The sequence below is a fragment of the Pecten maximus genome, chromosome 12, assembly GCF_902652985.1.
Source record: "Pecten maximus chromosome 12, xPecMax1.1, whole genome shotgun sequence".
Classification (NCBI taxonomy): domain Eukaryota; kingdom Metazoa; phylum Mollusca; class Bivalvia; order Pectinida; family Pectinidae; genus Pecten; species Pecten maximus.
The window spans coordinates 35,486,152-35,500,334 of NC_047026.1; the positions used below are offsets into that span (position 1 = coordinate 35,486,152).

General features: G+C 38.2%; 2 protein-coding genes across 4 annotated transcripts; both read left to right on the forward strand.

Moving 5' to 3' along the window:
- The first annotated feature begins 106 nt into the window (after positions 1-106).
- LOC117339071 (ultraviolet-B receptor UVR8-like) lies at positions 107-13,742 on the forward strand. 2 transcript variants are annotated; one of them, XM_033900442.1, is made up of 6 exons: positions 107-148; positions 2,073-2,366; positions 2,633-2,810; positions 3,359-3,480; positions 12,596-13,078; positions 13,434-13,742. In XM_033900442.1, exons 2-6 carry the CDS (start codon positions 2,102-2,104, stop codon positions 13,655-13,657), a joined length of 1,272 nt encoding a protein of 423 aa, XP_033756333.1. In that variant the 5' UTR covers positions 107-148; positions 2,073-2,101; the 3' UTR covers positions 13,658-13,742. The 2 variants fall into 2 exon arrangements, with proteins under 2 accessions (XP_033756333.1, XP_033756332.1); XM_033900441.1 differs by having other exon boundaries at positions 114-299.
- On the forward strand, positions 3,941-7,541 carry LOC117339072. 2 transcript variants are annotated; one of them, XM_033900444.1, is made up of 2 exons: positions 3,941-4,800; positions 5,091-7,541. In XM_033900444.1, exon 2 carries the CDS (start codon positions 6,278-6,280, stop codon positions 7,370-7,372), a length of 1,095 nt encoding a protein of 364 aa, XP_033756335.1. In that variant the 5' UTR covers positions 3,941-4,800; positions 5,091-6,277; the 3' UTR covers positions 7,373-7,541. The 2 variants fall into 2 exon arrangements, with proteins under 2 accessions (XP_033756335.1, XP_033756334.1); XM_033900443.1 differs by having other exon boundaries at positions 3,941-4,723.
- Positions 13,743-14,183: the final 441 nt, after the last annotated feature.

Below are 14,183 nucleotides of genomic sequence, written 5' to 3' on the forward strand. Positions count from 1 at the left end.
TTTTAAGTAAAATATGTAATATTTATATATATCACATAGATATCTATTTATAATAAATAGGAAAGTAAAAATTCAACATTGTGCGTTCCTAGTCTTTTTGTCAAACTAAAATGGGAAACGGCGAGTTGAGAGATATCCGGCTATGGATGTATGTGTATGGGGCGCAGGTTTTAACGGGTTCAGACAAATTTCAGAACAACAGCAGCATGACAGTGTTGCCTCAGTCCCTCAAATTATTAAGTCCACACGCTGCATTTTACAAAGCAGCATTTCCTGGTCTCATTTGGCATTCCTTGATGGTAATAACAAAACTGTAGACTTACACAAGTCCCACACATTGTACTGTATGTGATTGCTACAACTCTATATATATTTTATTTAAAGTGTGACAGGTAGCTGTGGCTTTATTTTTCTATTTTTTTTATAAAGGTCGAAAAATAACTTTGTAAGTTTAAAAATAAGATTTTGTAAACTGTAGTATTTTTTTATATTCTTGTAAACAGTGTAGTATTTTTTTACATTCTAGTAGTGTTTTTTCTATCATTCTATACTATTAATTGTTGTATGTATCTTAATAGCGCATCTGTCTGTTGACCAACAGGGGCACATTACAATTATAATGTATACATGGAATTATTAACAAGGTATGGTGTTATGTTTATACTGACCCACATACATTTTTAATCATTCCATCGTGTATACATTACTATGGTAACGTGCCCCTGTGGTTGGTAATGAGTTGGGGGACACGCCACACCATTAATCTGTGAAGTAATTCTTCATGCCCGTGGCACTTATCGTCCGCATAGCTCTCCTTCTTTTTTTTTTGCTCCCTGTTAAAGAGGTATTTATCGCCTTTCGATCCCATTATCTACTGTAGATGGGCACACCAATCTGGGGGATCATGTAATGTCCATATCTATATTGCACAAGGTCAACAATTACTCGTCGCTAATTGTTATTCTAAGTGTTACGTGTCACATTTAGGTAAAAGGGGCCAACCGCTCCTTCACAGGAGCGGGCTGCTCCTGGTGCTCCTTCTGCTCCTTCTGTTCTTTTGCGAGCGCTCCTGCAAGTTTCTGTATAGAAGAGGTGAGAGCGAGAGCAGAGGGGGAGTTTGAGTTTTGCATACCTAGGTGTTGCTTTGCTGGATTTTACTGGTATTCCTTATGGTTACAGTTTACAGAGTAACTTGCAACATCGCTCTCGGCGATGTTGTAAGTTACTCTGTAAACTGTAACCATGTCCTTTGAATGAGGATGTTGCTGAATACAGATAGCCTGGAACTGTAATGTGGTGTTGAATTGTGTTTTCTCAACGACCCACTCTACTATAGGAATCTAATTTGACAGTTCCTTAGTTTTTGCTACCAGTGTAAACTGATATTGATATCAACTATTTTTTTAACATTTCTACATTATGATTCCTTAAATATCTGAATGTTCTTGATTTGTTTGTCAGAAAATGTCATTTGTGTTTTTTTTATGTGTGTATAAGTATTGAAAAACTTTGACGATATTACTTTTTATAATGGCCTTAATTCACTTACATACATGCATGTACAGTAAACTAAATTTATTAGTAAAATCAACAACAAATTTAATATGTTATATATATTATGCTCCATCAAAAAAAACTGTTGACATTAACCAAAATGTGGCATCAAGCAGTTGTGTTTATAGTGATATTGAGTTGAATGATCCAATTCCCTGTGATATTAATTGGAATCAAACATCAAACTTCTAAGAAAAGGCATTCACATGTATCATTCTTTTAAATGTAGATACAGTAGCCCATTTTCTTGTCATGAAAATTTGAAATAAGATACAGTTATAATTGCATTTATAATAACAGTTCACTAATCAAATCAATTAATTTTATATCTTAAATAACAAAGCAAAAGATTAAACAATATATGTATTATTAATGTACTGTATATCATGTGTGAATCCTGATAACTAAAACTTGAAATGGACCCCAATTGAAAAGAATCAATTCCCCTGCCAAAATACATTGAAATTTAATTTATACATGTTAACGTTGTATCTGAAATAATAAGTATTTTATTGTAGGTAATGGGAACATTTCCACTTCACCATTAATGGAGAAAGTTGGGACTGTAAAAGTTAGCAATGGAGAAGATGAACACAGTGAAAATTCAACTTGTAGGAGTTTAGCATGTTTAAACAACCAGATAGTAGCTCTACTTAATGATGGTAGTATCAAAATACTGACATCTTGTGGCCTGAAGTATGTGAGCTTTGGTGAAACAGATGTCCTCGTTAATAGTAAGTTTAAACAGCCAAATAGCACAGTATCTACAGAGAGCATCCACGGTACAGACAAGGAATTGCTGTTTCTGGAAGGTTGGTGAATAAGCAATTTACATGTATTAATTTGTTACTCGGACCATTTAAAAGTATACAGTTCAGATTGCAAAGACAGATTATGTCTGTTGTAAAGGACAATACCAGTTATTGAAATTATTACTGGAAGATTGGGATTAAAAATGAAATGTTAAGACTTTTGAAAAATTCAAATGAAGCATGCTGCAAAGTTGGATTCATTAGTTGTGCATATTGCTTTTTCATGACATTTGAGGTGTTTAAACAAAAATGTATTCTGTTTCTAGTTGGAGGAAAACTAAGCTGTTGTACTCTCACAAATATTGACACAGATACATGTACCTGGGTTATGTCCCCCTTAACGTCTGTCTTATGTGCGGAGCCCATTGTAACAGTTAGCTGTGGCAAGGAACATGTGCTTCTGTTAGGCCAAAACAGGCAGATTTACTCTTATGGTGGAGGCAGGTATGTACAGCAAAAACCAAGGAAATAGGACAAAGCTTTAATTAATGAATTCAATGGAACATTTTTCAACAGTGAATAATTCAAGGCATTTTAATTTTCTAATCTGATAACTATATTGATACTTGTAACATATTTGTTAATGAAACATAAATGTATATTGTAATTTATGAAATAAACCAATTACCTGGTACTAGATATCATATCTCAAAATCAGTTTTGAAATGTGTTGGATAATGTGATGTCCATATCCAGTTATAAATGTCAGTCATGACATACTGCACTTTTTAAGATAATTATATTAGAAAAAAAGAGAAATTTTGATCTGAACTGCTCTCAAGGCTAACACTATTATGAATATATGATTTAATAGTTCTCTTATTCCTGTTTATTATTGATATAAAAGTGCTATTTATAATATTTAATTTGCACCAGTTTTATTTTCATTAAACAGCATTGACTTTAACATGGAAATTGTTGCTATTAATCAGTTAATTAAACCAAGATAATACCTGTAAGAAATAAATGCATGGTTGCTGATTACTTTTCAGTCGTGGACAGTTGGGTCATGGAGATGTTGTGTGCCAGAAAGAGCCGCAGCTGGTTGAGGCACTTGCAGGTGTGGGATTTAGCTCAGTGGCAGCGGGCGGGTGGCACTCGGTGGCATTATCAGGTATGTACAGTGTACTATTATTACTGTACAATGAATTGTGTACACAAATTAACTAGAGGATTGTATTAGTTACATGCATGTACATTGGTGTATGATGTAAGTCTATTACAAATCTGTGAGTTAAAATGGTGACATTTTTCCAAATCATAAAACCAATTAAAAGTGGCTTTCATGGTCATATAGTGTTATCTATAACTGTCATTCTGTTGTTCTGTTAATCTGTCATAATGCCTTGTTTCCAATCAGCTACTCATTAACATATACAGATCTAGAACTTTCATGTAATTTGGTTAGCTGGGAAATGATAATAATTATGCAGATCAATTAGATTAAGGGATGAATTGGATACTGTCAATTCATTTGTTCTAGAGCTACAGTGTATGGTCAAAACTCTAGAACATTTTGATTAAAATAATTAACACATGAATAATGAAAAGTTTACACCAGTTTCATTTGTTGCAGATGTAACCCAGTCTTATATGTGTACATGTCTATGTATGTAAATCTGTATATGGTCAGGGTTATATAATCACGTGATCTTGACATCCGTGTTGTGTGTTTGACATATATGTTGACATTGACCTGGACTCGGGACATCTGCAATGCGACAAGTACGACACTGACCGGAACTCGCACTGCACGCTCCAATTTCCCGCCGGACATAACACTCTAACATCCGGTCTGATGACCGCACCATCATTATGTGTTTTGCTCGCGAGGGCAACACATCGTAGGAATCATAATACTAGCCTTAGCTGCAAAGCTACTGAAGGATCGGGGTGCCGGATAGTCTGGTAAGCACAGCATATATGAGTAAACGTGTTTGTGTGTGAGTGTGTTAATTCTACTTTCGGTTTACCTGTATTTAATATTCGTATAGTCCGTTTCATTGTTCTGTGAGTAAGAATGTGTTTGTATATTACAGGTTTCTTGTATGAAGGAACCCGATGAAAGGAATAAAGTGTGTTGCAGAGAATCGTTGTCCGATTGATCTTTAAAAAGAGCCTCATGTTACAATGGCGCCCAACGTAAATTGATAAAGAAACCAGACGGTATTCCGGCCAAGAGAGTCCCTTTGCTGGAACAGACTATAGAGGTGGCGGAAGTGACCAACATGTGTTGTTTTGACGTCCGTGAGACTGATGAGTGATGTACAGTACCTGTGATTCGTGGAGAGATGGAGTCGAGGACGCCTCTTTCAGGACCGGGGACCAAGGGATGAAAGCGGAATGAACTTTTGAAAGTGACTTTTGTTGTATATTTCATGTGTATTTGATTATGTTGTGTTAATAATATGTATTTTGTGAGTAGCAACTGAGTGTAAGTATGATGTGTTAGGCCAGGGATAACTGTATTTATATCCTGTGCTTGTCAGGCTATCTGGTTAATCCTATATGATTGATATCTATACCGGGTTGCAAATTCTGTCGTCTATATATTTATACTCTATCTAGATCTATTTCTTTTTGCACATAGATTATTAACAAAAGCTTGCAATCACGTACAAGACATTTTGACTGTTAATGACTGATTTGACCAAGTTATTTGTTGTGTGTCATGTATTGTATGTTGTTGAATATTATATAAAGTACTGTGAATTTGAATTGCAGCTAGTGTAATCCATATCTTGCGAATTTCAACCCAAGGCAGACCATTGTGTACCAATGCAGTTTTCGAGAGATAACATGTATTACAGCAACAGGTTGACAGACAGTAGCGGTTTGGAGTTGTGAGTAAAACTGCATGTGCATGGTTCATTTATTTTGTAGGTGATGAATAGCAAGTTAAGCAAATATGTAGATAAACCCATTTCTTTCAGTGGTGATTTGAGTAGGAAACCAATCATTTTGACTAGTAGCAAGGGGTTTTCTTTGAAACGAAATGTGGATATTGCTAGCAAGATAGGTGTAGGTATTGAATTTGTTTGTAAGGCAGGTGCAAGATTTGCAGATTATTTACCCTGGTTACATAAAAATTTAGAAGCGCGAGTAAATGTTTTAGGAAACATTGTGCTGTATATATGGTTAGGTACCTGTGACCTCACTGTTAAGCAGGGTAAATTTATTAGTCTGAGGCATTCCTCCGATACATGTGCCCAAAATTATCTTGTCCATTATATTACAGAGTTTAGAAAGTTTGTAGCAAAGTTTCCCACTGTAAAGTTGGTTTTTGTAGAAATACCTCCATACTCAATAGTGGAATGGAATCGTAGCAAGGGTCATTGGAATCCAGAGTCATTTCGTGATCAAGACTTTGTATTGAGAAGTCGAGTTACCTGTTTGAATGATTTTTTGCATTCTATTAACAGTGACTTGGGGACAAGATCACCCTGTCTTAGGGTTGATTTGTTGAAATATAGGAAATCTCGTAAACAGGAGGGTTACAGAGTTTCTATTCATTTTCCTTTCTACAAGGATGGAATTCATCCCGGCACATTGTTAGCAAGATGTTGGATGAAAAAGTTTGTGGAAGCCATTCTGACTGACTGTCTATAGATAAACTTGGAATATCTATTGTTTTTCATTGGATTGCTTGTATTTTGTTGTGTATTTTCAAGTAGATTGTTTAAAGAATGCACACTACGTCACTGGCATGGCAATAGACTCAAGTACCTTGTAGGTAGGGGTCGCCCAATCACTCGGAAACTTGTGTCAGTATATTGTTTATGCCAAGTGTAGGCGTGTCACTATTTTTCTTCATTTTTAATATTGTATATATTGTAGGTAATAGTTGAAGTTACTCCACCTTAACATTTGGATTAGTTGTATATATCAGTATTTTTTCAAACTAAACCAACATGTCTCTGACACAAGAGGAGTTGCACATGATCAGTGTATTGAGTAAGAGTGGAAAGTTCAAAATAACTCCATTAGTCCAGTTACCCTCTAGTACTCCTTATAAGAAAGAACCAGATTTCGAGGAATTCACTGATACAGAAGATGAGAGTGAACTTCCAGGAATAGGTAACAACCTTCAAAAAGGTGCTTTGGTACCAAATAGGGATGTAGGACACTTGTCTGGTAGTGTGAATGAGGGTCGTGATCATTATGCTGTTCAAGGAGTTCCCAAGATACCACCTTTCTCTGGTGAGGATCTTAAAGGGGATGTGACCTTTGGAGAGTGGCGATATGAGGTACGCTGTCTCCAGCATGATCCAGATATTTCTCAGAACCTACTCATGCAGGCTATCAGGAGATCATTAAAAGGGGTTGCTAGGCGGATGCTTAGGTCTTTGGGAGAGACAGCCACTGTAGGAGATATTTTAGAAAAATTGGATACTTTGTTTGGTGATGTGTCTACAAATGGAATGATAATGCAGGAGTTTTTCAGTTGTTATCAATTGAAGGATGAGAGTGTTACCAATTTTGGGTGTCGGTTAGAAAACATGCTTCAGGTAGCAATTGAGGGTGGTTATTTAGATCGAGCTGCCAAGGGAGAGCTACTCCGGCACAAGTTTTGGACATCTTTGTCCTCAACAGAGCTCAAAAGCCAGACTCGCCATAAATATGACTCTTTAAAGAGTTATGATGAACTCTTAAAGGAAATTCGTAGGGTTGAGAAAGAATTGAATATAACACCAAGGCAACCCAGTTCATCAAATGAGAGTGCCAAGGGCAGTAGTGGCAAGAAGGCTCATCAGCATGTTATTACAAATAGTTCTGAGTCAGAGAGTTGGAATAAAGATATTAAGGTCTTGGAGAAAAAGATTGATGATAGGTTGCAGAAGATGGATAATAAAGTAGATAAGATCTGGGAAGAGCTTAAGAAACCCTATCAGGGTAACCAGAGAGGCCGCGGGGGAAATAACAGAGGTTATAACCGTGGCAGGGGTAGATTTAGCAACAATGGACAGAATAAAGAAAGTCAGAAAGGGAATAACCCAAACGAGTAGAGGTCTCTACTGGTGGCCATGTGGGGACCTTATCTGATAAACAGAAAGGCCAAATCTTGTTGGATAGAATGGTGGGGGTGTCCAATGAGGGTACAATTCTTATTGAAGGTGTTGAACTCCCTGCTTTGATTGATAGTGGATCAATGGTCACTACCATATCAGAATCTGGTCTTTGTAGGTTACCAGGAGAAAATCAGTTACTGAATTTGAATGAACTTGGTTTGGAAGTGTCAGTAGCTGATGGGTCACCATTAGGTTACCTTGGATATGGGGAATGCAGTGTTAAATTACCTTTTCTATCAGAAGCTGAGTTCTTTGTGCCTATTTTGGTAGTCCCCGACACCAAATTCAATGCTAAGTGCCCAGTGATAATCGGTACTAATGTAATTAGGCAGTGTAAAGATCTTTTGACACAGGAGGGTTGTGATGTACCTCCAGAGTGGAAACTAGCAGTAGCTAGTATCCAGGCTAAAACTTTTGTGGTCAAAACTCTAGGTAAAAAAATGGTAAGATTAGATCCCTATGAGTCTGTAGTTGTTCAGGGAAGGGCTACAGGTTTAGATACAAGCATGGGTGAAGTTGTAACTGAAAACTTGGATACTGGTCTGAGTTATGCAGTGTGCCCACGTGTAGTGAAACTGGGTAAAAATGCTCATGTAGCTAGGATACCAGTAAAAATTTGCAATATTACTGCAAAACCAATGATTATTAAACCTGGGTCGAACTTATGCCAAATACAAGAGGTCAAGGTAGTTGATAGTCTGGGTACTGATTCGCCTAGCCAGAGTCGGGACACTAAGACAACCAAATCTGTACCTGAGGATTTGGGGGCTACTATAGCCACAGATAACCTAAGTGAAGACCAGCTGTCTCGGGTAAGAAAAACACTTACAAGCTGGTCGCATGTGTTTTCCACGTCTCCCTCTGATCTAGGTAAAACTAGTTTGACTAAACATGAGATAGAATTATTGGACGAGACACCATTCAAACAGCCCTATCGAAGGGTTCCACCTGGCATGTACGAAGAGGTACGCCAGCATCTGAAAGACATGCTTGATGCTGGGGTAGTTAGGGAATCGAATAGTCCATTTTCTTCCAATATAGTGCTGGTTAGGAAGAAGGACGGGTCTCTTCGTTTCTGTATTGATTATAGAATGCTTAATTCTCGAACCAGGAAGGATGCCTACATGCTTCCTCGGTTTGATGATGTGATTGACACTTTGAATGGGTCTAAATTCTTTTCCAAGCTAGATCTTAGGTCGGGGTACTGGCAGGTTGAGGTCAAGGAAGAAGACAAACCAAAAACTGCATTTTCTGTTGGGAATCTAGGATTCTATGAATGCAACAGAATGGGGTTTGGTCTGACCAATGCTCCCGCAACTTTCCAGCGTCTCATGGAGAAGTGCATGGGAGACCTGCATTTGAGGGAGTGCTTAGTGTTCATAGATGATATACTGATATTTTCCAAGACTGTTCAAGAACACCTTAACAGGTTGGAGTCAGTATTTTCTAAGCTTGAACAACATGGTCTAAAGTTAAAAGCCTCCAAATGTGAATTTTTCAAAACTAGTGTCACATATCTGGGACATGTAGTGTCAGAGGATGGTATCAGCACTGATCCTGACAAAACAGCTGCTGTCACAGATTGGCCTGAGCCAAGAAACATCAAAGAACTCAGACAGTTCTTGGGTTTTGCAGGTTACTATAGGAGGTTTATGAAAAACTACTCTAAGATAGTTGAACCCCTTAACTCCTTATTAAAAGGACATGGAACTAAGAAGTCTTCTAAGACGCATGACAGTACAACAAAGACTGTACCTGCTAAATGGACTTGGGGCGAGCTTCAGCAGAAAGCATTTGATGAAGTCAAGATAATGCTCGTAAACACTCCGATTTTGGGGTATGCTGATTACTCGTTACCCTTCGAAGTTCATACAGACTCTAGTGGGTCTGGTCTTGGTGCTGTTTTATATCAAAAACAAGAGGGTAAGCTGCAGGTGATAGCATATGCTAGTCGTGGTCTTAGACCCAGTGAGAAAAATTACCCAGCACATAAGTTAGAGTTTTTAGCTCTGAAATGGGCTGTCACAGATAAATTCCATGACTATCTTTATGGTATGGAATTTGAAGTCGTGACAGATAACAACCCGTTAACTTATGTACTTGCAAAGGCAAAACTGGATGCTACCAGTCATCGTTGGGTCGCAGCACTGGCAAGCTATGACTTTACTATCACTTACAGGGCAGGCAAATTGAATGCTGATGCTGATGGTCTGTCTCGCAAACCTCAGCTATTTTCTGAGGAAGTGAAAGCTATTTGCCAAGCAGCCTTGGTATCTGTCCCTTTAGCTGAGTGCCTTACTCAGGATGCTGTCCTTCCTTCGGCCGGGGGGGTGATGGTATCTGGAGAAGAGTTAGGTAAAGTCGATTGGGCGGCTGCTCAGAGAGGGGATGTGACCATCAGTAGAGTTGTTCAGCTCATCACTAGCGATCCTTTTCCCAGGAGAGAAGCACTAAAGAGTGAACCTGCAGAGGTACTAAGATATTTAAGGGAGAGAAAACGCCTTGTGTATGAGAATGGCATTCTCTATAGAATCGCTAGTGTTGAAGCTGAGAGAGTGAAACAACTACTGCTCCCTGCAGCTTATCGGAATGATGCACTTAAGGGGGTTCATGACGATGTAGGTCATATGGGAAGAGAGAAGACTCTGTGGTTAGCAAAACGTAGGTTTTATTGGCCTGGGTTAGAAGGTGATGTCAACACATGGGTAGAACAGTGTGAACGCTGTATTTTGCGAACACCTGTGAGAGCGGTGGCAAACTTAGTCCCTATAGAAACTTTCAAACCTATGGAACTGGTGTGTGTTGATTTCTTAAGCCTGGAAAAGTCTAAAGGTGGTTTCGAAAATGTGTTGGTGATAACAGATCATTTCACGAGGTATGCGCAAGCTATTCCGTGTCGCAACCAATCAGCACATACTACAGCCAAGGCTCTGTATGAAAACTTTATTGTGTACTACAGTTTTCCAGAGAAACTTCACAGTGACCAGGGCCGCAATTTTGAGAGTAGGGTAATTAAGGAACTGTGTAAACTTGCGGGTGTGAAAAAAACGAGAACTACTCCATACCACCCTATGGGGAATGGTTCTGTTGAACGATTCAATCAAACACTTATTAAGATGCTCTCTACCCTTGAGGATGACAAGAAGTCTGATTGGAAATCGTATGTCGCACCTCTTGTGCAGGCCTACAATGCTACCAAAAATGATTCCACCGGTTTTTCTCCCCATTATCTGATGTTTGGGTGGCACCCACGTTTATCAGTAGATGCTTTCCTGGGATTGGAGCCATCAGACCAGGGAAAGGGGGCTGATCATCAAACATACATAACCAAACTCCGGGGGGAAATGGAGTATGCATATCAGGTCGCTACGGATGAAGCACGGAAAAGTGCTGCCCGGAACAAAAATAGATATGACATGAAGATTCGAGATTCTAAGCTCGAATCTGGTGATAGGGTGTTAGTGAGGAAAGTAGGTTTTAAAGGAAAACATAAACTTGCTGATAGGTGGGAAAAGAATCCTTACGTAGTCTTGAGTATACCAGATAGTGAATTACCTGTGTACAGGGTAAAGTTGGAAACTGATAAGGGGCCTGTCCGGACTTTACATAGAAATATGTTGTTGCCCTTTACAGCTATTCCACCTGGAGAGCATATGCCGGAGGTCGACTGCAAGGTCACTCCAAAACGAGGCATCAAGATTGTCACTGATATTGATCAGGGTCATCCTGAATCCGATTCTGACTCGGATAACTCTCAGGGCTATCATACGTATGTGATCCCACAGAGAAGGAAAAAACCAGGATTACCTCCCTTGGACAAAGGTCAATGGAGACATGAATCCAGGTCTTCTCATAAGAGTATCAGTAATATAGATTCCCAAAACAACACTCCTCCAATAGCATTGTCATCATCATCGCGAGATAATTCGTATCATAGCGAAACCCGTATAAACAGTGATTCCGCTGGGAACACTGGAACTGACATGAGTCACCTAAATACTCACGTAAAGGTGACAGATGATGAATATGCTGCCAGTCATATCAGTGACACTGATATCAGGGAACAGAGTACAGAATCAAGTCCTGGAGTTAGGCGGTCTCAGAGAACCAGAAAACCTCCAGAACGGTTCGGTCAGTGGGTTTGTTCCCAAATGAAAACCGATAGACAGGAAATTTATGTTTAACCATACGTGTAGTATACAGTTTTGTAATGAGGTATAAAATATCACATTTTACATTTTATGAATGCCAGTTGTATCTCTGGTTAGGATGGATTGTCAAGGACATACATAATAGAGTATAACCAATTTGTAGTTGGGATTAGTGTATTCTGTAAAGTGATGGCAATACACCTATTGTTTTATCTAGTCTACTCTGGTATGTATCAGAGTATGCTGGTAATCCGTTATCGATAATTTAATAATTGTGAAAGTTATTATTTTACAGGAGGAATAATTTCCATTTATTGCAGGAGCTGCTCTCTTCGTATGTTGTTACATGTATTATGTAGTTAAAGGTTGTAAATAACTATCTATTTTTCTCATAGGTCGTCCAAGAATGGCTGTAGGAAAATGTGGGACACATTTTCATTAAGGGGGGGAATATGTAACCCAGTCTTATATGTGTACATGTCTATGTATGTAAATCTGTATATGGTCAGGGTTATATAATCACGTGATCTTGACATCCGTGTTGTGTGTTTGACATATATGTTGACATTGACCTGGACTCGGGACATCTGCAATGCGACAAGTACGACACTGACCGGAACTCGCACTGCACGCTCCAATTTCCCGCCGGACATAACACTCTAACATCCGGTCTGATGACCGCACCATCATTATGTGTTTTGCTCGCGAGGGCAACACATCGTAGGAATCATAATACTAGCCTTAGCTGCAAAGCTACTGAAGGATCGGGGTGCCGGATAGTCTGGTAAGCACAGCATATATGAGTAAACGTGTTTGTGTGTGAGTGTGTTAATTCTACTTTCGGTTTACCTGTATTTAATATTCGTATAGTCCGTTTCATTGTTCTGTGAGTAAGAATGTGTTTGTATATTACAGGTTTCTTGTATGAAGGAACCCGATGAAAGGAATAAAGTGTGTTGCAGAGAATCGTTGTCCGATTGATCTTTAAAAAGAGCCTCATGTTACACAGATATTGGAGATGTGTGGGTTTGGGGGTGGAATGAGAGTGGACAACTAGGATTGCCTTGTAATGGAAATGACATTGACAGGAAAATCCTGCTCAGTAAATCTACAAATCCTTCAGAAGCATGTTTGGAAAAGTGTGAAAAACAAATCGACAGTGAGATAGGAACAAACAAACTCCTTGGGGAGTCTTCATCTGCTTTATTTGACAGTCTGTCTTCAAGCAACCTCAGCCGTTCTGATGAGAACCAATTAAATGCTAGAATGCTCAAAGACTGTATGCCACAGCTGTCATCAAATACTACAACAGATTCTATTGGTTCACTTTCTTCCAATCCAAAACCACCAGACAGTATGGAGAGTCATGTGTATGTCCAGAATTGTGTTGTGTCGTTCGTCCATGTACAGAGTGAACCTTGTGGCCTTGACCTTTTGGATACAAGGGTCAAACAGATCAGCTGTGGATCTAGACATACTGCACTTTTAACAGGTGATAAAATTATGCATCAAACATTTATATTAATGTTCAAAATTGTATTTCTACCATCTTTGATTCACTTTGAAAATTGAAAAAAAGATGAAAGTCTTTTATAGAACCAATAAAGATCATTCAATGGTGGATGTCAAGATTCCACTGGTATCCTTGTTTTATCTCAATAGGGTATTAAATTTTAGATTATGAAACATAACTAACATTGATGTGGCAAATTCTGGATTGTCCAATGTTACTGATACTTATGTGACTAATTCAAGAGTAAACAATATGTAACAAATATATTGATTGATTGACTCAATGTCTTGTGAAAGAGGAAATAAAGAATGTTTGTCTGATTGATATTTTCCAGATGCAGGAGTTGTGCTAACATGTGGATGGAACAAGTATGGACAGTTGTGTCATGGTGACACATTGAACAGAGACTTTTTTCGGTCTGTTGATCTGTTTGTAAAACAGACATTAGAAGTTACAGACATTCACTGTGGTCAGTGGAACACCATTGTCATCACAGAAAACAAAATACACAATGCTGTTCCAACTGGAGATTTATCATCACACCGATCTTTGTCTTGACAGCAAATTGATTTAAATATCTACAAATAAATTTGGCAAATTAATTTTAAAAAATCACAAAATCATAACTACATGTATCTACACAGGCAATATTTCTGTGATTTTTTTTTCACATGAATTTCACGTGAATATTTTTTTTCACGTGAAATTCACCTGAAAAAAATTCATGTGAAATACACGAGAAAAATTTCAAGTGAATTTCACGTAAAGGATCACGTTATTAAAAGTTGTTTGCTTCGTTTACAGTGGCAACATATTTTCTTCTTCCCCATCCTAAACAGCTGAAATAAGTCCTGAATAAAGAGACATGAGTGATATTAACATTTACAATGTTTGAATTGTTCACTTTTTGACAGGCATTGGTTGTAAATATTAGCACAGACTCATATCTATATAAGCCCCGATATCAGTTTTGATTTTTGGATGAATTTGTCAGTCAACCACGACCTGGTAGGATAAAATTGATTGTAAGGCCATCATTCTTTCTAAGCCTTTACAAAACACACTCTTGTCCTCGATTTTAAAA

Bases quoted from the DNA above. Each gene is read 5' to 3' on its own strand.
- LOC117339072 (XM_033900444.1), top strand. From the start codon at position 6,278: ATGTCTCTGACACAAGAGGAGTTGCACATGATCAGTGTATTGAGTAAG.
- LOC117339071 (XM_033900441.1), top strand. From the start codon at position 143: ATGGATGTATGTGTATGGGGCGCAGGTTTTAACGGGTTCAGACAAATT. The intron at 2,367-2,632 runs GTTGGTGAATAA...TTCTGTTTCTAG, and splicing joins GGAATTGCTGTTTCTGGAAG to TTGGAGGAAAACTAAGCTGT. The intron at 13,079-13,433 runs GTGATAAAATTA...GATATTTTCCAG, and splicing joins ACATACTGCACTTTTAACAG to ATGCAGGAGTTGTGCTAACA.